Genomic DNA, 27,428 nt, shown 5'->3' with positions numbered 1-27,428 from the left:
AAAGGGGGCCTCGAGGGCATCGGGGGCCTCAGGGGCCGGTCTGTGTGGGGGTGGGGGTGCATTCCCGCCCACAAACAAGCCAGCTCCTTAACTGCCAATGAGCACGTGACCAAGCTGATGCTGAGCGGCCTCCATGTGAACATGCACCAAGACTATTAGCTGAAAAATTGGTGGAGGGCTCCTTTAAGGTTTTCTGACAGAAAGACGGGACCGAGCGACGATCTGAGCGCGCAGCAGCTGCGATCCTCACAGGAAGGACAAAGAGGAGAGGAGGGAAGGAGGCGTGGCGGATGATGGCAATAATCACGAATTCAGAGACTCGTGGCTGTTGTTTATGATGACAAAGAGGCGGCGCGAGGGGTTAAACCTGGACAGCTAGTTTGTCTCCGTCAGTGCGCGTTTGCTGCGCAGCGAGCAGGAGAACCGGCCGCTCAGGACCGCTCTGCAGGCTCAAACCTGCCCGACTGTCTCCACGCTACCTCCCCGAGCTGCGACGCACTGTGTGGCTGCATGCTGCATACACGCACGCTGTCACAACACACAAATATATATACACGCGGTGCGCCACGAATAGATCTGGAGGATGATGAACGGAGAGGCGATTACGCAAGCTGGAGAAGAGACGCAGGGGGCCGCGGGGAGGACGCTCCGGTTCCAGCGGCCGCACGGTGAGTGACAGCGACACAAACGCGCGCACTGTGTATGACCAAGATGTCAGTTCAGCAACTTAGTTATGCAATAACAGCGCCCCACACACACACACACACACACACACACACACACACACACACACACACACAGAGACACTTCCTCATTTCATTCATTCAACACTGCGTGCGCGTGCGCGAGCCCTGACGCAAATTGCTCATTGATTGATGAACAGAGAGCGTAATTATGATTATCAGGAATGTTGTTAACGCCAATCAACCCACACACACACACAAACACACTCATTACATAAGGAGTGTGATTTATAGGGCCGCCTGTGCGCGCGCTGACATGTTAGAGCGCGCGGGGTTTGAGCTGCTGCTGTCAGGCATGTGTCGGGTGGTCCAGGGAGGGGTGGAGGTTGGGGTGCTCGTTTGACAAGAAGCAACCCACGTGGCTTCAGCGTCTCAGTGTGAGGAACCGGGAATGGAGTCCAGGCAGGGAAGTGCGCCTCCCGGACGGCGGCGGCGCGTGCGGTGTGAGAGCGCAGGTGAGGTCGGATTTTCTCACTAATGAACACTTCTGTCACACGTGGCTTATTTTTCGTGGAAACACCTGAACGCTGCCTGTCAGTCACGTAAGGTAACAGCTGATGCATGCCCGGATTCACCGTCTGAGGGGCCCCGGGAAGAAATCCGACTTTGGGCCCCTTTTAATCCCGGAGGAGTGGGGGATTTTTTTTTTTTTTTAAATGGGGTAGCAGGGGTGGAGGCAGAAGAACTGGGAATAATAAATAATTTAGGCATCTGTGGGATGCAATGGGGAGGAGTTTCAGGTTCACTGGCACTAATGTCTTGACAACAGTACATTTTGGGGGTCTGTGTTGTGTTCATGTCAGTGGATGCAGTGTCTGCTGGATTTCACTCCTTGTGTGTTAAGAAGGAAATATCTGGATAAAGAGCATCACCATCAGGCTGTGGCACAGCTGGTGCTGGTGTGAGGAACAGTGACTGATGGAGTCAGCCCCTTTTTTAAAACCATTAACACTAACAGCAGGCTGTAGCTGAAAAGTTCTCCCTGTGCTCAGTGATGAGAGTTCACGTCCCGGCTCGGCTGCAGAGATCTGAGGAGTGTTTGGGTGGCAGATGCAGAAACTGTGGAAGCTTAACGATGAGCGGGTTCATGATTAAAGCTTCGTGTTCGCTGATGGTTTCATTAGATCCTTCTTCATGGTGAGATCATCTTCCCCAGCAGAGCTCGCTCAGCCGTTTGTAATGTGCTGGTTTGTGGTGGATCTTTTAGAAGACACGTTTATGTTGAGCTAAATGTACCAGCGAATACTTGTCTCTCCCTCTGTTGGTTTGCTCTCTCGTGGGCGTAATGTGATCTCTGAATGGTCCAATCCTGGGTGGGTTTCTGTTTTTAAACTAATAAATGTGACTTTTGGCCTGCTTTGCTGGGACTGATCCACTCTGAGCTGGTTAAATCCCCAACGGCATTTATGTCTGTGTTTTCAGCCCTCAGTCATTTTTAAAAAACTGACCTGGTGCTGCAGTTTGGCCGTAGATGGGACGACACAGGCGCTGTGTGCCGCTGTTTCTATGAAGAAGGGAAGGAAGAGGCATGAAGACAACAAAGCTCTTTTGATCTTCACTCTTCTGCTGACTTCAAATTGTGCCCGTTAGGTCATTTAGAAATGCATCAGCAGATATGAAGTGCAGGTAAAGCTGACTGATTATTTTCTCCTCTCACGATCAAACCGAGGATCTTTTTCTTGTTAGGCAAATGTGTGAACCGCTGTGCTACAGAGCCACTAAAATATTAAGTACAAGCACCTGAAAATGAACTTTAACAGAAGAAACATACCCTTTGATTCTTTATTTTATAAAACCTGAGTAAATGATGAAAACTGCACGCTGACCTGACCTCAGGTTCCTTTTTTCTCTCATCCCAAACTCCACAAATCTTGAGCTGACTGTCGACGGAAGCTCTGACGTGCTGGAACAGGAACTTGAACTTCTTCGTGGCTTTAATGACTCGAGCAGATGTACATGCTCACATGTGACTGCTTCTGTTTGCTCTCCAGCAGCTTTCACAAAGAAAACGGCATTACTGACCCTGTGGAAGGCGCTATGTTCACTGACTCCTCTGCTCACATTACTGGAACATTTTCCTTCAGTGATACAGATCATAAATATTTGATCATCTCTCCTCTGCATGAGCTGTTGGTCCCAAAATCACTGAAATTACAAGTTTGGATTCTGTCTTTCCCCCCAAATTAAAGTAAATGTCATTGTTCAGTCGATGCATCTATTTTCTTCCACTCAGCCAATGCAGAGCCGTGGGGGGGGGGGGGTCACCAGTCTACTGCAGGGTTAACAGAGGGACAAATAACCATTCACACCTATGGCCAATTTACAATCACCCATTAATCTAACCCTACTGACTGCATGGCTTTGGACTGTGGGAAAAAGCCGGAGTACCCGGAGAACCCACACAGACACGGGGAGAACGTGCAAACTGCACACAGAAGAACCCAGCTGGCTGGCAGTGTGGTGGTGTAGTGGTTAGCACTGCTGCCTCCTGGGTTCAAATAGGTGTTTGAGTGCACTGTGTTAGCCTAATGGAGGTGATGCAAAGCTTTGTCTGTTCCACTGTGCAAACAAGGACAGTAACAGGATCTAATGTGTATTTACTATGAAGTGGCTCAGCTGCAGAGGTCTGCCTTTCCTCAGATATTAATTGTGGTGCTGTTTTGGCCAGGACGCTCTAGAAAAAGAGATTTTAATCTCAGTGTGTTTTTTCCTGATTAAATGAAGGTTAACTTAAAAATAAATAAATAAAAAGATAAGCTTTGTGTTTGCATTCTGACCTTTATTTGTATATATCACCGCAAAGAGAGAGCGAGGGTGTGCGTGCTGTCCTGTCAGAAAACCTGTTTGCATCCAGCCTGTAATTTACTGCCATCTTGTGGCCACAGTAGGTTACTGTCTCTGGAAGCCAGCTTTGAGTGCGGGCAGTTGAAGGGAACGTTTCTGGTTTTGGGTGGTCGTGTCTGTGACCCTCTGGGAAAGGCTGGAGGTTGGAAATCTGAGACGGTTGCAGCATTTTCTACAATATTGTTCCTTTATGCTTTTGTGACTTCTTCAGGCCGGGATTCACTGATCCTAATGTTTAGATCAGATCCTCACTCTGCAGGTTCGGGTGTGACAGTCAGCTGATCTGATTAATTCAGTTCTTTGTTCTGTTTAATAAGGCGCGTCAGCAACTGTAGAGCTAACGTAGCACCGAGGAAGCTAGCAGCAGAGGGTCCACTCCTGCCTCAGCAGCAGCCTGTTTTGTATGGTTGTAACACTTTTTTCCTGTAACCACAAACTGTGTTTGAGTGAGTCGACTGAGAAGCTCCGACTTTCCTTTCTGGCTTCGCTCCCTGTCTTTCTCTCTCGTTGTGTTCGGTGTAACACATGTTGAACCAACTAGATTACTATTATATCCCCCCTCCTCTCTGTCTGCTCCACTCCGTGTGTGAGGAGGTGCACTCAAAGGAGGCACTAACCCGACTGCATTAAAGACTCCCACACTGAGCTGAAATGAGAAGCTGGGATAACCAAAGAGAAGCTCACGTTTTAATGTTGCTTAACTCATGAAAACTTGAGCCACCTTTCAGTTCTTTATATATTTCTAGGAAAATGGGAAATATTTGCAGCGAGTTATTGAAACATGCAAGCATAAATGGAAATACAGCATATGAGGCAAAAATAGAGTTTATACCCTGTTCAGCTGAGTTTGACCACTTCCAGCTGGTCTCTCTCCCTCCTTTCTAGAGCAGCTGGTTTCCAGTTTGAAGCCATCAGGCTCCCCCCCCTTGATGTTGTCCCCTCTCAGCTTGTTAAAGAAGTTTTTTCTACCCTTGGTCTGTTCATTCTTACCATTAGTCCGGCCTGTTAAGGTTCAACACACAGGCACATCATGTACATTGTATATAGTGTTATTATTATTAGTAGTATTAAGGTTAATATTGTTTGTTGATTTTATATATATTCTTTTCTTAATAGTGTGAATTATTATATCTTTATTTATATTTATAATAACTGCGGCTGCTGTTACACCCAAATTTCCCCTCTGTGGGACAATAAAGGCTGTTTCTTCTTCTTCTTCTTCTTCTTCTCCATTATTAATAGTAGTTTAAATTTTAAACATGCTGTTGTGCAGCCCTTGCTAAAGAAATCTGACCTGGAGTCTTCTGTTTTATCAAACTTCAGGCCCTTCTCTAAGCTACCGGTTTTGTCTAAAATCCGGGGAAAGATTGTCTTCATCCAACTGAAGACCTTCCTGGATGAACATGAAATTCTATTGTATGGGTTTAAAACTCATCACAGCACTCAGTCCGCTCTGTTAAGGGTTTTTAATGATATTCTTTTAGCATCTGACTCTGGTGGCTGTGTGCTACTCATCTCCAGGGTGGAGCAGCGCTCCAGCGGTTTAGGTCCTGCCTGTCTGATGGAAGCCTCGGTGTCAGCATCGATGACTTTAACTCTGACTCTGCTGCCCTCCCTTGGGGGGTACCACAGGGCTCCATTCTTGGACCTCTCCTTTTCTCTTTGTACCTGCTGCCACTTGGAACTATTTCCACAGACATAATATTTCTTTTCATTGTTATGCGGACGATTGTCAAGTTTATTTTCCACTGAAGCACACTGGTGCATGCTCTATCCAGCCTCTCCTCAACTGCTGTACTGACATCAGGGGATGGATGTCACTAAATGTTCTGAATTTTAATGAGAAAAAGACAGAAATCATGCTTAGACTCTGTGGCACCAGCAGTACCCCCTGCGTTGACCTTTCTTCTCTGGCCCCATATGAGAAATCCACGATCACAAATTTAGGTGTGAAAATGGGCCCGACTTTAAAGCTCGATACTCAGGTAAACGCAGTGCTGAAATCCTGCTTCTTCCAGTTGAGGTGACAATCAAAAATCAAGCCTTTTCTCTCCAAATGCAATCTAGAAACAGTGTTGCATGCTTTTATAGCGTCTCGTCTTGATTAGTGCAATGCACTGTTTACCAGAGTTAGCCAGGCCTCCATTGTTCACCCACAGCTGGTACAAAATGCTGCTGCTCGATTTTTATCTGGTGCAAGCAAGCGAGAGCACGTTACTCCAATTTGTCTTCCCTTCACTGACTTCCACTACACTCACAAATCCTTTTTAAAATCCCTTTATTTGTTTTTAAGTCTCTTTTTATCCATCTCAATTGCTGCTCCCATGTGTCGCAGATCCGATTTTACTTGTTCCAAAGACACAAACTCAGAGGTCATGGAGCTTTTGTAGTTGTGGCTCCAAAATTATGGAATGATTTGCTGTTGTGTGTCAGGCTCCATGGCTTGTTTTTAAAAACACACTTTTGCTCCCTGGCCTTTGAGTTTTACTGTGATTTTAAGTTCCTTTTTTGTTTTAATTCTGCAGCTCTTTTGTGTTTCTGTATCTTTTGTCCTCTGTGTTTGTCTTTTATGTTTGTCAGCCCTGTTGCTGTTTTTAAGTGCTTTATTAATATAGTGGTATGGTAGTTTATACAATTCTAACGAGCTTGAAAGTCAGTATTTGCTGCTGATATCAATTTAACGGCCCATTTTTTTCCAGCCATAAAAAAAAAATATTTAGTACTTTTTCTTCCCTGTAAAACAAAGTTGGCAGTTTCACCAGAAGCCGCCATGACGAAGCATGCCGCTGAATGCTATTGCGCATGTGTGAAGCTTGCCAGAGATAGACGGACAGGAAGACGTCTCACTCCGTTTAAAAAAACGAACAAAAAAAAAAAAACATCAGTAATAAAAAAACGACTATTAAGAACAGTTAAATTCGTCATCAACTATTTTTATTTTCGATTATTGTCAACAGTATCGACTAATCGTTGCAGCCCTAATCATTAATGCATTAAGGCCAAAAAAACAGTGCAACGGTTACTCGTCCAACATCAACCCAGACATCCATAAAAGTATGAGTGTGTTTCTGTCCAGCTCACAAAGACACACTGAAAAAGATGAATTCACAGGAATGTAGCAGAATGTGAAGATGAAAGCAGTTCACTGCTGATCTGATCTGCATTAAGTTTTGTTACAATGTTTTTATTTCACTTTGATTTTGAGCACCGTGCTGAGATATGCCCTCACAGCTCTTTGGAAGTTAGTGTGTTGGTGCAAACATTAAAGTTATCTTTGGCATCTTTCATAGATTCAGCTACAGAAGCAGATGCTGTCTCTGTGACGGGCTGCTAGATATGATTTTAAAGCACTTCTTTGCGAAGTTTGCCATCATGTGCAGACAGCACTGATTCATTCAATGAATTTGGAGCCTTCTTATGCTTGAATGACTCAGGTCAGAGTTCAGAGGCTTAACAAACAAAATAATTCCTCTGAAAACGGTCAGGTAGAAGGACCGGACTGAAAATGAATGAAAAAGCAGAAAGCTGGAGAAGTGTTGCTCAAGAGTACTTTAAAAGGTTTGGCTGATTCAAAGCAAATTATAAAGAAATGAGGGGTGGCTTAAGACAGGACTGTAAATGAAAGAGTTGGATGAGTCTAATACAGGAAGGTGAAGATGTCCAGACAGAGTGTTTGTACACAGCTAAAAACATGACTGCCTCCAATAATTAATACATAAAAGCATCAAACATCCCACTAAAAAAAAAAACAAAAAAAAACAGCACAAGACTCAGAAAGTGTGTGTGTGTGTGTGTGTGTGTGTGTGTGTGAGAGAGTGAGAGTGAGAGAGTGAGAGTGAGAGACGGTCTCAGGCACTAAAGACTGTTTATCTCAGGACTGTTGGATTTAAATACAAAAACCAACTCAGTCACCACCCACATGGTTGATGTTAATGAAGTCACTTTGGTGAAGAATTAGGTCAGCACACACACACACACACACACACACACACACACACACACACTGGGCTGGGCTGTTTTCACTGGGTGTCAGCTGATAGAATCACAATGGAGCCGCTCAGCATGGTCGTTACCAGTTTGTCACGTTACACCACTTCCTGTGTGCCGGGTGAAAGTTTACAGCTGCACATGGTGATTGGTGGATGACCTCACCATAGTGGCCTTTATTGACTGGCAGGTCAGCTGACCAATCAGAGGAGCTGCATCTTCTGCAACAAGCCAAACAGGTATGTTGGCCATGGAAATACTGCTGAAGCTCCTCCCTCTCTCATGTGGTGTGAGAAAGTTCAAAATCTGAACACAGCTGGGAGAGCTCCTTTATTTCCTCCTCCTGTTAACACACACAGACACACACACAGAGTGCAGATACAGAGCTGCGTTCCACACACACTCACACGTGCTCACCTGGCGCTTTAAGCCATGTCGCAAACACTCACTCAGAATCCTCTGGAGAAGACCTGGGGTCCATGGATGCAAAGCAGGCTGAACAGACGGAGAGGCTGTAAGTACACACACACAGACACACACGTGTGTGTGTGTGTGTGCGCGCGCTTTCACGTGTGGTTTCTCTGTGGTGCCTTATTTTGCTTTGGCATGTTGATACTTGTGTCTTTGCTTTAAACAGCTTTTGTTTCTGCTGTGTGTGTGTGTGTGTGTGTGTGTGTGTGTGTGTGTGAGAGAGAGAGACCTGACGGCCATTCACCCTGTAGGGTCGCAGAGACTGTGTCTGTGTGTGTGTGTGTGTCTGTGTGTGTGTGTGCGTGCGCGCTCTTTTCTTAAACAGCAGTGTTGCTGCTCTGTGCAGCAGAGCTGTGATTAGTGGAAGAACCATGAGGTCAGACTTATTTATATGATGATGATCCTGAAGATGAAGGTTTAACAGTAAAAATGTGCATGAAAGACAATTTTACAAAGTAAAAACATCCATAATGATAACCATAAAACAATTTTAATGAAGGAAAAGTTAAAGAGGTGTAGTTAGGCTGTAGTTAGGCTGGAGATAAGTGTAGGGCAGGACTCAGCCAATCAAAAGTCAGGACCACTTGTTTTTGTGTTCTGATTGGATGGCCATCTTACTGTCTCCACCCCCATAAAAGAATTATTGCCCCCTGCACTCATTCACAGCGTGATCAGAGATGCGGAGCCGGCCGTGTCTCTGCAGGAGGGGTTCAAGTACAGCGTGTAAAATCGCTCACGCAGGCGTGTGACCTGCTCTGAGCCGTGCACATGAATCACTGTTTGCTCGGTTTCCTTGTAGCAGCTTCTGCTGGTCAGACGTATCATCACGCGCTGGCTTTTCTTTGGTTAAGCTAAAATCTTTATGTAACAGGAGGCCAGTGCTGCCGTGTTTTGCTGTGGTCTGGACGTGCAGAGCAGGGAGGGAGGATTTGTTTCTCCATCACAGATGATCTGCTGTGGAACCCTGAAGCTCAAAGAAGAAGAAACTTGTGTGAAATTCCTGAGATTTCCATTTTTCAGAGTAATCACAGGGCACTGAAAGACCACATTCACTGTTATGATGTTGAATCGACATTTTTAACATTCTTGTGGATTTTTATGGCAGGACTGCATTCAAAGAGCAGCCTAACATGAAAATAAGCTCCTTATCCAAGGAACACCGAATTTTCCTTTTGTGTTTGGATATTTGGAGCGTGAGAGATTTCTTCAGCTCTGCATCCTGATGCACCTCCAGAACGATTTGTCTCTCTTTAGTGAAAATGTTACATTTGGTTTCAATGAATATTAACTTTTAAAGCAGTGAGGGCTCTGATTTTATGACAGTTTGATCTCGTTCTGGAAGGACGAGAACGCTCCAGCGTGGAGGCATCCCGTCAGGAGCTGAACCTCCTCCAGAAGAGAGGGCCGACTCTGAGCTCCTGCAGAACGGTCCCTGTGACTGCACCGCTCTGCATCTCTGCCTGTGCGAGAGAAATGACTCGTGGTCTCAGTCTGAGCTCCTCTGTGAGTCCAGCTTGAATCCTCAGCTGTACGGCTGGTGGCTCCCAGCAGGTTTCACTAACTGTAAATACCTGCTTCTCCTTCACAGCAACACTTCAGCTTCTCGCTGCTTCTTCTGATCAATAATTCAGCGTTTAGGTCAGGACTGTATGGAAGACCAAGGCTGTCAAAACAAAGACAAACAATAAACAATGCAGAATGTATTCAAATTAACATGAAAAATATGGATATTAAATAATTTAGCAATAGTTTATTTTTCACTGTATTCAGTGTTTAACTTTGCGTCAGACCTCCTTTATTTGTTTCCCGTCTAATTTTCACTTTTATCTTTAAATGCAGGTTTTTAAATTTTGACTTCTGCATTTGTCAGTTTATTTATGGCTGTAGCTCAGTAGGTAGAGCAGGTCACCTACTGATCAGAAGGTCAGCGGTTCGATTCCTGGCTACTCCAGGCTACATGCCAATGTATCCTTGGGCAAGATACTTAACCCCAAGTTGCTCTCCGACCGTCCCGTCGGAGTATGAATGTGTGTGAATGGTAGTTAATTAAAAAGCACTTAGCTTAGCAAACATGGAAGTGCTTGTATGAATGGGAGTGCATGGGTGAATGTAAACATGTTGTAATAGCGCTTTGAGTGCTCTGACTGAGTAGAAAAGCGCTATATAAGAGCTAGTCCATTTACCATTTATTACCACAAACTCCTGTATTTGTTTTTTAAAGCATTTCTTCTGTTGCAGTAATGTGGAGCAGAGAGGAACATGAACAGGAAGCTTTAGTTCTAAATACCTCAGAATAATACTGTCACAAGTAGAAATACTCAGTACTTATTATACAAAGTGCCCCTAATTGTGATGTTATAGATGGAGTTCTTTGTGCCTCCATAATGTAGCGGTTTCCACACTTGCTTCGGGATTGAAAGGTCGCTGGTTTGATTCCAGCTGGACACACAGATCCTCTCGGGGTTGGGTCAGGAAGAGCAACCGGTGTAAAACCGACGACTCAGACGTGGAGCTTCAGAAAGTTTATTCTGCTGATTTGTGTCAGTTTATGAGACTGCAGCAATCTTCCAAAAATGTTTCCATGTTCATCCGACTCCTCAGTGAAATCCTGATGCTTCTGTCAGTTCGGACATGTCCATAAACCTGCAGTCATTAACTGTAGTGTGTGTGTGTGTGTGTGTGTGTGTGTGTGTGTGTTTCAGCGTCAGTGCCGCAGTTCACCAACTCCCCGACCATGATTGTGATGGTGGGACTCCCAGCGCGAGGGAAAACCTACATCTCCACGAAGCTCACCAGGTACCTGAACTGGATCGGCGTCAAAACCAAAGGTATGATGCCCCCCCACCCCACCCCCGCCCTGAAACACTGTCAGTCTTGGTAATAAGTTTTGGAGCTGCTGCTGATGTAACAGTGGACCCTCCTCTTAAGCTCTGATTACATGTTCAGAGTGCGCTCAGGTCTGAGTGATGCAGATTTCATCATCAGATGGTGAGTGCAAAGATCTGTTTGTTTATGGGGGGGTTGTGACTGTGTGGGCTCTTCCACAGAGTTTTCACTGTATGCTCTCCAGTCTTCAGAGAAGTGTAACAGGAGTGACTCTTTGGCCGTGTCCAGAGTATCATCAGGCCTCATTCAGTCCGTTGCGTGTTGCCAAAACACTTGTAGGCCTTCGGCCGGACTCTGCAGGAAGGCGCTCGGTGGTATTTGGCACCAGCGTGTTAGCAGCACATACTCGAAGGCACCTGCAGACTGCCAGCTTTCAAAGACCTAATAAGGTCATTCCAGCCAGCATGGAGCTGATGAACCTGTACACGGCATTAAGTTTAAATTATGATAAATCATAAGATGAAGCACCGCTGTGATTCCTCCATCCTCCTCCTCATGGTCATGATAACAGCTGCAGGTTGTAAATGATACAAATAATCATACATTTAACTCAGTTTTCTTCTGTTATGGAGACAGAAATTATCCACAGAGACCAAAGCAGTTTCTGTATCAGCTGTAAACATGTTCATTTCTGCTGGAAAGGTTTAACATGGGAGTCTATGGGGACTGACTCTGTGTCGCCTCTGCTGGACACCAGAGGAACTGCAGCTTTTGGTCATTTTCATTCATCTAAAGCAGCTGTTCCCAAAGTCAGGAGTGCTGCAGCCCACTTAAAAATTCCATGTTAAATTCCAAATGAGGTCAGAGTAATGAGTGATTGCACAAACTAACCACCTCCTAGTTTTAATTCACTTTTCATATAAATAAATACATTTATATAAATGTGTAACTGAACATGTGAGTGATTTCAAACTGAATTTCTGTTATTACCGCAGCCCCCTCCCCCCGCAGTACTTTCGTGGCCCACATTTTGGGAACCTCTGGTCTAAAGAATCATGATTAAAACATGCTGCTGCGGTTCCTGGTGTCAGGTCCTTTCATGCTGATGAACATCCTGTGTGGTCAGTGAGGAGCTCGTTCATATCGAGCTGCAGAAACACTGACCTGAACGGCTGATTCAGGAGTCCTGCAGCTTTAAGTGACCTGCAGGTCACATCCATCTGTGACGGTCACGGCTAAAAATCAGCAGCTAGCCTTCTCGTTGGCATGTTTGGCTCTAAATGCAGCCTCACCTGTAATCTCTCAGCCTGGCTAACTGTTTTTAGAGTTTTATATGCTGTAAGTTTTTAATATCTGTGTTATATCCAGATACAACATTTCTCAGCACTGTCTGATCAGCAGCATCGTGGTTCTCTCTGTTCCAGTGTTTAATGTGGGCCAGTACAGGAGAGAGGCCACGTGTTCCTACAACAGCTACGAGTTCTTCAGACCCGACAACCAGGAGGCCATGAAGATTCGCAAGTACGACCCTTCAGCTTCACATCAGTCACACCTCTGTGTGGGGGTGTAACTGTAATCCAGACCACACAGTGTTTTAGAAATACTACCGTACTGAGCACAAGTCTTAAGTCAGCCCACATTTCTTTGGCTGCTGTTTCTCTCATTTTCAGTGATTTGGTGCACTCAGGGATGAAGCGATGCAAACACACATATTAAAGCATGTAGAAAATATAACTGTAAAACCAGGACGAGTCCTTTAGGATGTCTGATGTTTTGGTCCGACAGCGAGAACCGAAGAGCTCCTCCAGGGCAGGTACAGGTGAGCTGGTGAGGTTTGCAGAGCTGTTTGTCAGCTGCTCAGTTATGAACACAGAAGATTTTGATGCAACACCATCCTGAAAGTAACTGATTGGAAACAGCTTCATTTTTCAGCATGACAATCAGTGATCCCAAACACATCCCTGGATAGAGTTCCACTGTGTGTTCTTCTATCAGTCATGGATCAGCCCCCCCAGAGCCCGGACCTCTGATGATCCTGAGCGAACAGAACCAAAGGCAGAAACATCCAAAGAAGAGCTCTGAATGTCCTTCAGGAAGCTGGAGAACTGCTCTTTCAAATGATTTCTCTCTGTAGTCAGAGTGAACCAACATGACTGCAGGAGCAGTTTATTGAAAAGACAAATGGACATAAAGCAAAGCGCTGCCTCGGGGTTTGGCTGTAGCAGAAGTCTTCCCGGGCCCTCGGGGGCTCTCACTTTTATTTAAATTTCCACTCCACGGTCTCACCCTGCAGCTGTTCAGGTTCTTGGAATAACAGGTTTTTCCAGTCCTTGTCTTTCACCGTTAGTGGGTCACTGACCTGATCTCACTGCCTGCTGTGCCATATCCCAGCAGTGACCCTCAGGTACCGCTCATCCCCCAACAAGCTCAGAGCTAAAAAAAAAAAAATTGGGCATGAGGAAAAAACTGCTGTCCCAAACACAACACACATTCACAGACACACGCTCACACTCACAGATACACATAATATTGAGCTTGTGCAGCTCTTGCTTTTCAGACACTCCTCATATGTGAGGGATTATATGAGAGCATCATCTGGAGCAACTCTGATATTCCAGCTTAATTATGTCAGCCAGCTTTAAACGCTCCGGTGTTTTTCTCACTACCTTCCAGTTTCTCTCTGGAATAACTGAGCAGCTCAGTAGTTCTGCAAACATAACGTTACACATTCCACATCTAATGTTTCACAGTGGTACAAGTCCAGAGGCCAGAGTTCCTATATCCATGAAATAATAAATATACTGTATGTTAGCATGCATGGAAACAGCTGCACCCATTTCCTGTTTTCTTAGCAAAGTATAAAGAAATGAGGGGTGACTCAAGACTTTTGCACAGTGCTGTACATTATTAATGCCTTTGTGTGTCTGTGTGTGTGTGTGTGTACTCAGGGCCTGTGCTGTCGCTGCCCTCAAAGATGTGTGTGAGTACTTCAACAGAGAGCTGGGTCAGGTGGTGGTGAGTGAACGCTTCTGTTTTCCTTCCCCAAAAACACACACACATGTGCACACACACACACGCGCGCACACAGGTCAGCTCAGCCTCCTCTTCCTCACTGAATCATGTTTCAGCGTTCCGGCCTCGGCTGCTTCGTGTTGGTGAGGAGCTGAGCTCAGTGATCACAGGATAACGGGGGCGGAGCTTCAGGATCGTTACAGATTAAACGAACTTTAAATATGAAGCATTCAATACAGTTTCTCCTCTTTTGTTTGCCAAACACTTTGTGACACATACATGAATGAATGTAAAATGTCAGTTTAAACATTTGTTTCTGTGCTGCCAATAAAACCTGGATTCATGTCTCTGTAAGGTTTTTGATGCCACCAACACCACCGCGGAGCGCAGAGAGGTCATCCTGAACTTTGCCAAAGAAAATGGCTACAAGGTTTCCTTTCTCACCGTTTTAAAACCATAAAAATAGAAATTTGTGTGTCAAACGTTACAGATTCTGTTTCCCTTCCTGTCCAGGTTTTCTTTGTGGAGTCCATATGTGACGACCCAGATATCATCGCTGAGAATATTAAAGTAAGTGAGCTGCTGCCCGGAGCCCCGCGGTGCTGTCCATCTGTTTCTGTTGGGACTGAACCGAGCCCACTGTGGCAGGTCACGGGGGTCTTGGCAGGACCTGGAGTGGATTTTGTTCCAAAACAGAAACATATGGAGGCTTGGCTCCTCCCACTTCTCTCAGTTCCCCTTCAGATTAGCTGCTTTCAGACATGCGTCTGTCCTCAGTCGTAACTCCTCTTTCTCTCTCTGATAACAGCAGGTGAAGCTGAGCAGCCCAGACTACACAGGCTGTGACAAAGAGGAGGCCGTGGCCGACTTCCTGAAGAGGATCGAATGTTATAAAATGACCTACGTCCCCCTCGACGACACCAAGGACAGGTGAGGCGTCTGCTGTGTTAAAGCAGCTCAGTGCTGCTCAGTTACATCCACACTGGATCCGTTTACATTTGCAGAGTTAATATTTGCTGCTGTCGATGCCACTGAGGCCCAAACAGATGTGGTGGCTGCGTCTGGATGGACTTTGTTGACGAGGAAACTCGTTTTTCTCGTTTTTCTGCAGGAACTTGTCGTACATTAAAATCTTCGACGTGGGCAGCAGGTACCTGGTGAACCGGGTGCAGGACCACATTCAGAGCAGGATAGTCTACTACCTCATGAACATCCACGTCACCCCGAGGTCCATCTACCTGTGTCGCCACGGTGAGAGCGAACTCAACCTGATGGGTCGCATCGGCGGCGACTCTGGGCTTTCATGTCGCGGGGCAAAGGTCAGAGTCCACGTTTGGTTTTGTTTTTAATGCAGAGGTGACGTTGCGTTATGCTGCTGTGACTCTGACTTGGCGCCACCTTCTGTTGCACGTGTGTCAGTTTGCCAGCACTCTGGGTGCGTACATGCGGGGGCAGAGCATCAGTGACCTGAAGGTGTGGACGAGCCACATGAAGAGGACCATCCAAACCGCGGAGGCTCTGGGAGTCCAGTATGAACAATGGAAAGCCCTCAACGAGATCGACGCCGTAAGTAACGAACTTTGGCCGCTTTGTATTGATGTTTGTTTGTAAGAGTGAAAACATCTGAGTTTGTCTTTCCGCGCGTTTGACGTCAGGGGGTTTGTGAGGAGATGACGTACGAGGAGATTCAGGAGCATTACCCCGAGGAGTTCGCACTGAGGGACCAAGACAAGTACCGCTACCGCTACCCGAAAGGAGAGGTGGGTGTGAGAGTGAAGCTAAACCTGCATTCCTTCTGATGTCCAGCAGGGGGCGACTCCTCTGTGTTGTTTCAGGTCTTACTGAATAAACATGAAGTTAATTTTTTAAGTTATGGCCCCACAGATGGTAACTCGCTGCTGTAGGGCAGCGAACATGCTTTACAGTGAGACACACACTGAAGTAACACGTATCTGTCTCTCAGTCGTACGAGGACCTGGTCCAGCGTCTGGAGCCGGTCATCATGGAGCTGGAGAGGCAGGAGAACGTTCTGGTCATCTGTCACCAGGCGGTGATGAGGTGTCTGCTGGCCTACTTCCTGGACAAGAGCGCTAGTGAGAAAAATCCATTTCTTTACATTTTCTTTAATGCTTCATCACCGCTGGGGAAAATTACAGTCTCAGTCAGGTTTACTGGACCTGCGCTCATCAATGATGAACGGCTTCATAATTTCCATCAACTTAAAGAACTACCGGATGAAGGGCTTATATTATGAATTATAGCCAGCAGGGTGACAGGGTACAGACTCGAGTGCATTTTGTGTTGTGACTGTGTCACATAAAAGGTGAACGTTCCTTATCAGAAGTGCCTTAAGCCTGCATGTGACCAGCAGGGGGCGACTCCTCTGTTATAAGAAGAAGTCTGATTGTATAAAAGTCTTAGAGAAAATGAGGCTCCTGCTCACTCAGGCTCTGGTTTCACATCTTACTGAATAAAACATGATGTTCATTTTGGAAATTATGGTCTAATAAGAGTCAAAAGGAGCATGAAGCACTGGAGTGTCACAACCAGCTCTTCACATCAAGTTATTAAATAAGAAAATAACTCAAAATGCTAAAATGACAAACTTTAAGGATAAGTCAGATGATCATTCTGGTTCCTGTTACACAAAATGATCCAAACAGTTTGATGAGGTTTATTTGTTACATACACAGTGAAATGTATTTTGTACCTGCAGCTGATGGTAAGAACATATAAACAGTAATAAAATATAAAAATATCTAGGTAAAAATATATAATTCTAGCTGTTGGTTTGTTTGGAATGAATCCCGGCCCTGACTCCACCTTATTGATCTAAAGCAGTCACCGTCCTCAGTTTACTGTCCGTGAGGACGTTTAATGTGACCGACAGCTCTGAGTACATTTGCAGAGTCACAGGTTTGTTTCTCTGTGGTTAAAGGGTGTGACGGCAGCAATTATTACACACATTGTGATTAAACAAAGGTAACATCTCGGTGTGTTTCAGGTGAACTGCCGTACCTGAAGTGTCCTCTCCACACCGTTCTGAAACTCACCCCCGTCGCCTACGGTCAGTCTCAGCGGTCTGCAGCTCCGCCTTTACTTCCTCATTAAAACAAGCCACGCCTCCACTTTTAAACAAATCAAACCAACAAGCTCAAACAGCCGTGAGCTGTGACGTGCACATCGTGACCTCTTTGTGTTTCTCTCAGGTTGCAAAGTGGAGTCGGTCTTCCTCAACATCGAGGCAGTCAACACGCACAGGGACAAGCCGGTGGTAAATATCAATATCATTTTTTTTTTTTTTTTTTTTTAAGGAGACAGAAGCAGAGGAGGGCAGGGAGTTACTGTGTCTGCAGGGCCTCGAGGTTAAAGTGGTTGGAGATATTAAATAAATCAAACTGATTTGACAAAAATAGACCACCACCCCCCCATAATGAGTCTGTCTTTCTCAGAACGTGGACGTGAACAGAGAGCCGGCGGAGGCGCTGGAGACGGTCCCTGAACACATCTAAAGGAGGACGGCGGCACAGCAGGGAGCCCGTTTTATTTGCTGATGGAAAGTGGCCTTTTATTTTATTTTAATCGAAGTAATCTTAGAGATCGTCGTTATCGTGGTTGTTGTGACAGTTTTAAGGATCACAGCACTGAAAATGAGACATTTCTCCTGTGGCAGCCTCTTTCCATTGTAAATGCACTTTATAATGCAGGCCCAGGCCAAATGAAGGGGAGTCTCCCACTGTGAAAAAAAAAATATACTGCTGAACATGTGACAGGTGATCTCACCTGAGCTGTAGGAACCAATGTGAAATCAGTCAGAAAGCCGGGTTGAGCCGTGTTATATAAAGTTATCCGTACCCGCAGACATGGTTAGCAGCTCCAGCTGCCTTTAGCCACAGCGCTGTTACCGTAACGAAGCTCAAAGAGCCTTAAAGGACAGTTTAGATTTTATTTTTATTCCTGAGGGTGAAACATGGACGTCACCTTCATGCCAGGGGTCGGGGGTCAGGGGTCAGTTGGTAAATGGACCAATATTTATATTGGATTTTTTTTCTAATCTTATCGACTACTTAAAGCCACGTTCACCCATTCAAACAGCATTTCCCCCTCACACACACACACACACACACACACAGAGGTGTGATCCTCACCTGAACAAATTCTTTCAGGTGAGAAATAAAAACAGTCTCTGAGTCAGGTGCTTCTCAGCAGCCCTGAGAACTTCCACGATTGGTTAAACTCGGAGAAAATAACCACACCAAAAGCAAACATGAACAGCAAAGCCTTGTATCAAACTGGAACCACAGCTATCGCCACCTGGTGGCCTTCAGATAGAATGCAGGTTTTCTGCACTATCTTCATTATTGTGACGGGGAAGCTACGTCCATGTTTTTATTTTATTTTTTTAACATTCTGCTCATTTAATCTGCACAAACTGATGTTTTTATGACAGATTTTTCTGTGATGCTGAGACTCGTGATGTTGAATGTTAGTTGGACAGCAGAGGCTGGTTTACCCTCAGAGCTGCTCACTGAAAGAGAAGGCAGTAGAGTCTGTGTAAAGAGGAAGTGATGTATCTAATAACCATCAGCTTTAGCTTTTTCAGATCTTTTTTTTTTAAATGACCCACCTGCCCGGATGTCTGCAGATGAGCCTGAAGGCTCCACATATTCTCCCCCCCCCGCAGACGCTCAGTCAGCAGATCAGCTGAGAGCTCCCTGATTGGATTCAGCACCTGGCGGCTGGTTTTTGGATGAATGTGGTTTTTGGTAGTTGTCGGTATTCAAACAGAGAAATGAGGCCTTCAAAGCAAAAACAGAATTCCTGAGTAAAACACGAGGGGACACTAACTGCCCGATACCTTAATGTGCCTCATTGACACAAAACACACAATTACTCTATGCACCCTCCACACACAGACACACACTCGGGGTGTGTACTGACGGGGTCGTTTTAACGAGGGTGGGGGTCCGGTGCATCTGATTTCTAATATTTAAAAACTACACTGACTGTTCGTGGTTCTGATGATGGGTTTACTGTAGATAAGTTCTGATCACTCGTTAGGTTTCCTGGCCTCACTGATGCAGGATCACTGGTATCATGAATGTGTTAACACTGTGCGCTCATTCAGCTGTTTAGGAGGCAGAGTTGTTAATCACAGGCGGCACGATCAGAATGATGAAGTATTAAAGTCACTGAAGATCAATAATATATCAGTTCTTTTAGGACCGACACAAACAGGTTAGAACTAAGTCTAAACAGCCATGTGGCCATTAGAGGAACTGCAGTTTCAGGTATTTTGCATTGGTTTACTGCTCTGCGGGTTCAGCTTTGATCTAAACACCCACAAAAATGCTTCCATTAAATGAATGCAGGAAAAGCAGAAATGAGGTTTGTGTGCATGTTTGTGTACCGCTTCTGCTCTGCAAATATTTCATACACACCTGTGCATGAAATCAAACAGGGGCTGACATGTATCCTGAGTTTCCAGATAATTAACTGGGCCAGCTGCATGCCAGCACACCTGAAGATAACGAGACTGTAGTGTACAGTTTTCAGAGCAGGGACCTGTTTCAGGTCTCCACCGTCTGCATACAACAACAGTTGCCCATTAAAGGAAACGTGTTCAGCTCAGAAACTGCAGCAAAACTGTTGATTTTAGTCCAAGTTCCCTCTGCAGTATTAATACAAAGTGTTCCAGCATCATGATGCGAGGAACCCGGAGTTAAACCCAGTGTACGCTTCAGTGTGGACCTCTGGCCACTTTGTGCTGCTCTGTAAAGGGAGTAGTACACACCTGTGTATTAAAATCTTCAGCTTTTTAGTAATTCTCACATATTTCAGCTGACTCAATCATAACTATCAAGTATTAAGACTAAATATACCTCAAAGCCTGCTGTTCACTACTGCACAGGCAGCCTGGGGGATGGTTAAACTACGGTTACCATGGCGACCTGCTGTAGTGGGGTTCATGATACCAGTGAACCTGATCTGGAGTCAGACTAACACACTTCTGTTTCTCACTGCAGGCCTCTGGTGTGTGCCAGCTTCAGTGTTGAGGGTTATGTGGGGTAGCAATAGAAAAACAACCTCCTCAGGGGATCCTCGATTTACACAAAAAAAAAAAAGGGACGCCAGCACGTGTTAGTGTAAATACATTATTGCATGTACTTCTGTCCACACAGGACGACCAGTGTCTGAGAAAACTGGCCTTTAGAATCAGTTTGTACTGTGAGTGGTAGCAACTCTGCAGCAATTGTGTGTTTAGATGATTTGTAGAGTAATCGTGCCCTTCTCTCGTCTGTGTGTAAACATGAGGTCATGCCCTCAGCTGTGACTGGGACGTCAATCAATGCAATTTCTGTTGGATCAATTATTAAAAAAACTTTATTTTATAAACTTGGAAAAATGACCTGCTGTTACATTTAAAATCCAGGCAATAAAATCAAAATGGATTCCAGAAATTTGTGCTTGTTTTTCATATTAAATGTTTAAAAAGATTTGAGGCTCACGCAGGACGAACACGAGGATGTAAACTAACCGGGAATCCTACTGTAACAGCATCTGTCTGCAAAATAACACTGAAAAACCGCAGCACTGACGCAGCTTCACCCAAAATAAATAACATGAAGGAGAAGCTGTGGAGCAGTTATCTCTGGCTGCTGCTGGTGGAGGCCTGGCTGGAGGTAGGGGTCGAATGAGCCTCTCTGTACTGCTGAATCCAGGTCTTAGGGTCCTGATCGTGAAGCTGAGATCCAACACAAAAATCATCATTAGAGATGAAAACTCTGGGCTGAACAGGTGTGTGCAGGTGTGTGCAGCTCCAGGAAACTTACTTCACCCACGAACTCCAGGATCTTGGCTTTGGACACCTCTGCATCCGCACGCTGACCCCAGCGAAACTCGTGCTCGATGGGCTCCGTGTGAGGGATTCGCACGTACTCCAGATACCTACACACACACACAGACACACACTCTAGGCCAACAGGACTCAAACTGCACATTAACAGAAGTGATTTGTTTTTGACAGACGACTCTGGTTGTAAAAAGAAGTGTGAATGAGGAAACGAGCCCACTGTGCACGTTTATGGGGTCATAATCTCCAGCTGCCAGCCTCTCATCTTCCTGAATAAAACATGATCACCTTTGACTCTAATGGGATCATAGTGTAGCCCTCTGAGACCTCTAATAGAACAAGTCTGTCAGACCATATTGTTACAGTTATACATGCTGTAGTGCACTAACCCACAGAGAAATTGAAAACCATTTCCTGTATCTACATATTATGCTAGATACAGAAACGCCATAGCTGTACATGCTAATGCACACGATAAAGTGCTTGGATTACGTTTTGTTGTTGGCACTTTCTCTGATTTTTGCGAACCTGTTAGAGGATACAGCGCTCTGGGACACACTGACTGCATTATATGCAAGTTAAATCCTCTGGTTTTATATGCAAAGGGACTCATTGCTCTATTGTATATGGTTGTTATTTTATTAGGGGCGGGACTCGATTAAAAAAAATTAATCGCAGTTTAATCACAGTTTAATATTTAACATGAGAAATATTAATTTAAGTTTGGTTGATGAATGAATCAATATTCATAAGCTTAAACTTCAAAATGTTATTTTCCCACCAGTCTGCTACACAGACCAACGAAGGGTGGAAGTACTCCTGTGATAAACAAACTCCTGAAAGTAAAGTTAAGCATCATAACTGGATAGTTTTATTCAACATTAATGTCTCACTTAATATAGTTGGAAATTAATCATTCTCTCAGCTGTATTCCTTGATGTTGTTAAGCTTGTTTTAACAGCTTATTTTGACTTAAATTAAACCACAAAAAGGAGAAAAAGTTCGTTCTCCGTTTAACCAGCTGCTTTTACACATCTGTGCTTCGCACTCACGGTTGCTAGACGAGATGAGGTATGCAGAGGTGAGGGCAGGTGACGCTGATATGAAGGCGAGCCGCTCACTGTGTACAGCCGCTCACTGTGTACAGGTGTAACCTGTACAGGTTACACCTGTACAGGTTACACCTGCCTCTTGCCCTGTGCCAGCTGGGACAGGCTCCAGCCCCCCCGCAACCCTGAACAGGATAAGCAGTAGAGAATGGATGGATGGACCGTCTCACTCTACAAACACACAGGTCCTACTGTGAATGTCAATAATTTCCCTTTGACCTTTACCTTGAGGTCAGGGTCACTGAGATCAGAATTCGTCTGAGCTCTTTAGTCACACAACATTTTCAGAGAAATCTGACCTCTGACCTTGAGCCAATTATGGCAAAAATGTAAGCAGGTGATCCAGGGGTCGTACACATTTGAATCAGACTGGCAGTTTTGCTGTAATAGGTTAACACACACAAACATACCAAAAACAATATCCTATCCCCAACAAAGTAAACTACATGCTGTGGTTGAACTCATCCTGACTGGAGTATAAAAACATGATGACTCGTTAACAAACTGATATTAAAGCTCATGAAGTTCAGTAATGTTTGGAGTGAGTGCTGCTCCAGCCACGGTGCTGCGGTGGTCTGCTGTGCTGCACCCTCCTGCTGCTCTGTGGTGTGGTATAAACCAGAGTCTACGGTCTGACAGAAACTGGCTCTGAACACACCAGTACAGTACGGTCACAGCCGGGCTCGAACCTGCGACCTTCTGATCACACAGCTCATCCTTTAGAAGCCTGAGCTATTACCAGGCTGCTATAATCAGGCATCCAGGTACTTCACACCCTCTCCACACTTTCAAAGGTGGGGGTGGGGCAAAAAAAAAAAAAAAATTTTACATGCACCTAGGTAATCAGACTACAATCAGTTTAGCGCAAAAGCTTTATACATACATCAGGTTACAGGAAGGAAAATATCCTATAAACTGGCATTCATATTTTTACTTATAGATATGAATTCAGTGCATTTTATTCAAAATCAGGAAAGTGATGTTTAAATGGAGCCGGATGCTGAATGAGTCACATTCATTTATCAGATCACTACTCTGTATCAGCACACACCTGAAGCTGGGATGGAGCATCTCCAGCATCGAGTCACCAAACCCAGAAAAACCAGCCAGCTCATTAAAAACGGAGGTCAGAGCAGACGTGAGACAGCTGCAGAGATCCTGCTGCTAACAGCACGATTATGAACTCTGTCACTCAGACCGAAGCGGCCCCTGACAGACTCAGTCACAGAGACTGTAACACACCTATTAGAGCGAGCTCACTCTGCAAATCTGAAGAACCAAAGTCTCATTTAACTGAGAAACTGCATATATTTCACTGATGTGACTGATCTCAGAGCTGCTTCTTTTGTAGGCTAAATATTTGCGTGAGCATGACAGAGACATCCTGACCACAGTGCCTGTAAGCACCTAAGTTAATTACCTTTGACGCACAAACTCATCTGTGACCATCTTCCTCACGTCCCCAAACTCCTCGTGCTTCTCTCTGCGGAAAGCGAACAGAAACATTGAGGTTTGTGTCGACAGGCTGCTGAATGCAGAGCGATGCTGCGCGGCCTCACCCCGGGTCCACGCGCAGCTTCTTCAGAGTGTTCCAGATCAGGTCTGTGAAACGAGCAGAGATCACACGTCTGTCTCTGGTGATGAAATAATCTGTGTTCATTTGTGGACGAAGGCTCTGAAACTCACTCTCTCTGACGACCCCGCCTTTCATGAAAATGACGCTCAGGATCACGAACAGCAGACCCATCTTTGGACTGGATGGGCTTCTACACACGAACAAAGATTCAAACTCACACTGTTAAACAAACGCAGTTTATCTGATCGATGTGTAAAACTCGATGGGATATTTAAAGCTGTTGCTTTGGAGTGTAGGAGTTAGTCCCTGATCAATATAGCAAGAATATACTCAGGAATACTCACTTGATCGGAGAGGCTCTTTCCGGAGTCTCCAGATTATTGACCAATATGTACATTTTATTTTTTGGGTCGATTTCCACGAGTTTGAGGCCAAATACCTGTTTAAAGGAGCAGAGCAGCACTGAGACAGCTTCATCTTTTTAAATCAAGCTTCTGCTGCTCTGCGACTCCACAAACCTGGTCAAACGTTCGCGCTGCCCTCTTTAGGATCTCGGGGTAGATGTTTCTGTAGTCTTTCACTACATGTTTCACCAGGTCTGAAACACACAGAGGAGCTGAGATTCATCTTTGTCTTATATGAGTGTCTGCAGTCCAAAGCAGGCAAATCGAAGACTTTTAAAACCTTCTAAAAACTCCTTTAAGTCAAATCTGTGCAGACTTGGAATAGAAATGCACATGTAGAGTGAATCTGTGCAGGTAAACAATGTCTGTTAAACTGAAACTGTTTATTAATGTAACAACAAACCAGAAATCTCACTCTTGTCCCAAACAATCACTTCAGACTCACAACACAGCAAACCTGGCAACCCACTGCATCCACACTGACCCTGCAGGCCTGAACACAGCGCACTGCTACTTTGTTAAAATGTTTGACTGACTCGTTTCACCTTTTTCTGCTCCTTAACGGTTAGTTTCACCGTTACTCTTGTTTTACTTACAAGTTCAGCATCTTAAACCTGAATGAGGTTTCATGGTGTTCTGTCCTCAGAGCTGGAAAGCTGCCATGTGCTAAATCAGGGGTGGGCAAACTTTGGCTCTGGGGCCACATTGACGTTTTGAAATTTGACAGACGGGCCGAGCCAGCACCAGGTGCACGCATATCAAACATAAACATAAAAAAGGCATTACAGTGTTAATACTTACGTTTTGTTGTAGTCATCAATCATAATTATGATATGATTTGATTCGGGCAATTCTGCACCAATCTTCAGTGGGCCGGATTTAAAAAACCAACGGGCTAGGTGTGGCCCACGGGTTGTAGTTTGCCCACCCCTGTGCTAAAGGCTCCCTGCCTGTTGTGGTGTGGCTGTACCTGCTCGGCGTACAGGAATCTTCTTCTGGTCCTTCACCAGGAAGTACTGCACCACCTCAGCAGTCTGCAGACAAACGAGTGAGGGAAAAAAATTAAACTCAAGTTATTGATCGCTGACCATCAAACTCTGGATTTCAGCTCAGGTGTTACCTTTTGGTCGACCTGCGCAGGTGTGAGTTTCTCCAGGCCTCTCTGCACCTGTGACGTGCTCGGCTGAGTGAAGGTTGCGTCGTCATCCTCGTCCTGAGCCACTAAGTTGCCGCTTTGTCTCTGTGTGAAATCATTCTCCATGAAAACTCACTGACACCCTCATTGAGCTCATTTTTTATCTACAATAACTTTAATAACCAGCTGCCACAGATGGACACGATAAGGTTCTCGCAGTAATCACCACATGAGCGCACCTTCAGAAGGTTCAAGCTAATAAATATTAAGCTCCACCAGTCTTAGGTTTCAAAGGGAAGGAGGCAATGCTGCAAAAGCAAGACCAGCAGCCAAGAACCTCCATCGATGCTGCACCGACCTTAGGACCAGGAGATACGGGTCAGCCTCAGAGGACAGGTGCTCCTTCCAGAGGAGGTGGCAGTGACCGCCTCACCACTATCAGGGACAGGCCCATTCATCCAGCTGCTTCAGCTGTTTCTCCTTGTAGCATCTCTGAGGTTTAATAAACCAGGCAGAATGCACTTTTAGGAGTTTTTCTGCGCCATAGACATTAAATTAGTGCAGTTTTACTGAAACTATATCCCAAGATGCTCAGAGTGAGTGAGAAAACTCCTGCTGTAGGTCGTGACTCATGGAGGGAGTGAAAACAGATTAAGTGTGTTTTTGAGCCCTGAAAATTTAGCTTATCATTTATCATACCTCACAGCACTTCTTTGTTATTCAGCGTGCTCTACGAATAAACTTGACTTGCATACATCAGAAACTGGTTTTAATCGGTCTTCAGCTTCACTGTGGAAATCCAGGCTGGATTTGGCAGGTTCGGGTGCAGCAGTTTTTGATGTGGACCTGATGTGGTCTTGATCATTAACCGCTTTAGCACAGCACCTCTCTAACTGCCAAATCACACTGCAGACACTCGCAGAGTGACGAGGATTTCTCCTGGGGAGGGAATGAAGGACTTACTCTCTGAGACGAGCTCTGTGTGCTGGACGGCCTCTTCCTCTGCGTCATGGCGATGCACCACCTGATCAACACAGGAAACAGGAAGCTCAGTGTGTTTCAGTTAGGCTGGCCAGGTGTCTCTCTCTTTACGTGCCCCACATCTTCAAACAAAGTCCCCATATTTACTGGTTCTGCAGGGCTTTTCTAAAGCCTGGCTTTTACCTCCTGTAGATGAAGGGAAGGCTTTTTATCAGTCAGGTGATCAATCTGCAACCAAAAGCCTCAAACTTTGCAGATTTTGTTGAATATGATAGAAATGAAACTGCAGTATTTTTATTCTTCAGCAGACACATCTATGACCCATGCTCGGTGTTCTGACTGAGGGAAGGAGGTTCTCATCCAAAGGTCTGCAGTCTCGTCTTTGGTCTCACCCATGACGGAGACGGTGGAGTGGAAGACACTGGTGTGCATTATAACGTGCTGAGATCAGGAGCCGCCTTTGACTGATCTGTGTGCCGCAGGTGCACACGGCCACTCTGCGGAGCCGGGCCTGAAGCGCTGTCAGCCTTTCAGCTCTCACCTGGTCCACTTTGTCCCACGTTTAGTTTGTTGGGACCTGGCCACCCGAAATACACGGTGTGTGTGTGTCGGTGTATTTTTAACGATAAAAACTGCAAACGGAACAAAACCTAAAACCCGGAAGTGAGCGCGTTAATGCTAAAACCCGAGCAGAGAGCGCGGGCTGACCCCCGGCTTTAAACAGGCTTCACCCGCAGTAACCAGACTTCAGCGGCACTAACACAACATCCAAGAAGCTCACATAAAAATACAAAGACTCACTTTGTTGCGCTGCCGTTTCCAAATGGTCAAATTCCCGCTAATGCCGCACGTAGACGCCCACTGATGACGCAGAACGCGCGCGCCGTTATTCCTTTCTCCAAAAACTGACCTGAGCACCCCTGACAAACCTGAGCCTTTGACCCCTGTGAGGCTGCAGGACTGTCACACTGAGGCAGTCATTTTATTTGAACGAAATCTCACCTTTGGCTGTTTCCATGGAAACGGAAGATAACTGCATCCCAGGACAAAAACAGTCAGATTAGAGTCAAAGGTTTTAATAAAAATATTAGCAGCAGAAAAAACGGAAATAATGATGTATGGGTCCGTGAATTTAAAATGTTTTATTTAAACATTTAAACGGGTTCGATCCCGGAAGCACCGGACCTTCTGGCTTCATTCATCACATGCAGTTTATTCTACAAATTAAAACATGTTAAATGAAACCATTAACATCTGAGATGATCTTCAAATAACTGTGATTTTTTTTGCAGACTTTTGCAACAATTTTCAGCCTAAAAAGACTTTCCCTGCACACCTGTGTTAACTTCTGAGTGTCATTTAGAAATGGAAGAAGATAAGATCAATTTAACTTCATAATAACGTCTGATGTTTATGGATGTGCTAGCCTGACACCTGAGAACATGCAAACTGCTGGAAGAACTAAAATACTGTATGTGACTTTGGAT

The 27,428-nt window shown here is 45.2% G+C and overlaps 2 protein-coding genes across 5 annotated transcripts; one reads left to right on the top strand and one right to left on the bottom strand.

Moving 5' to 3' along the window:
* The first annotated feature begins 308 nt into the window (after positions 1-308).
* On the top strand, positions 309-20,255 carry LOC115783158 (6-phosphofructo-2-kinase/fructose-2,6-bisphosphatase). Of its 3 annotated transcripts, none has more exons than XM_030733843.1 (14): positions 309-668; positions 10,748-10,873; positions 12,296-12,392; positions 13,820-13,886; positions 14,239-14,313; positions 14,397-14,453; positions 14,692-14,813; positions 14,995-15,202; positions 15,303-15,449; positions 15,539-15,643; positions 15,847-15,976; positions 16,888-16,950; positions 17,093-17,157; positions 17,336-20,255. In XM_030733843.1, exons 1-14 carry the CDS (start codon positions 584-586, stop codon positions 17,393-17,395), a joined length of 1,407 nt encoding a protein of 468 aa, XP_030589703.1. In that variant the 5' UTR covers positions 309-583; the 3' UTR covers positions 17,396-20,255. The 3 variants fall into 3 exon arrangements, with proteins under 3 accessions (XP_030589703.1, XP_030589706.1, XP_030589704.1); XM_030733846.1 differs by lacking the exon at positions 309-668 and adding an exon at positions 1,136-1,198; XM_030733844.1 differs by lacking the exon at positions 309-668 and adding an exon at positions 7,696-8,088.
* ndnl2 (necdin-like 2) lies at positions 20,249-26,950 on the bottom strand. 2 transcript variants are annotated; one of them, XM_030733847.1, is made up of 11 exons: positions 26,743-26,950; positions 25,924-25,984; positions 24,946-25,065; positions 24,796-24,859; positions 23,940-24,019; positions 23,766-23,860; positions 23,532-23,611; positions 23,405-23,447; positions 23,266-23,328; positions 20,717-20,831; positions 20,249-20,628 (listed from the first exon to the last, which is right to left on the bottom strand). In XM_030733847.1, exons 2-11 carry the CDS (start codon positions 25,969-25,971, stop codon positions 20,530-20,532), a joined length of 807 nt encoding a protein of 268 aa, XP_030589707.1. In that variant the 5' UTR covers positions 25,972-25,984; positions 26,743-26,950; the 3' UTR covers positions 20,249-20,529. The 2 variants fall into 2 exon arrangements, with proteins under 2 accessions (XP_030589707.1, XP_030589708.1); XM_030733848.1 differs by lacking the exon at positions 26,743-26,950 and adding an exon at positions 26,125-26,678.
* Between the last annotated feature and the right edge of the window lie 478 nt (positions 26,951-27,428).

Source organism: Archocentrus centrarchus, chromosome 7, assembly GCF_007364275.1.
Source record: "Archocentrus centrarchus isolate MPI-CPG fArcCen1 chromosome 7, fArcCen1, whole genome shotgun sequence".
Classification (NCBI taxonomy): Eukaryota; Metazoa; Chordata; class Actinopteri; order Cichliformes; family Cichlidae; genus Archocentrus; species Archocentrus centrarchus.
Note: the sequence above shows the minus strand (reverse complement) of the source record. Positions and strands in the feature narration are given on the sequence as shown.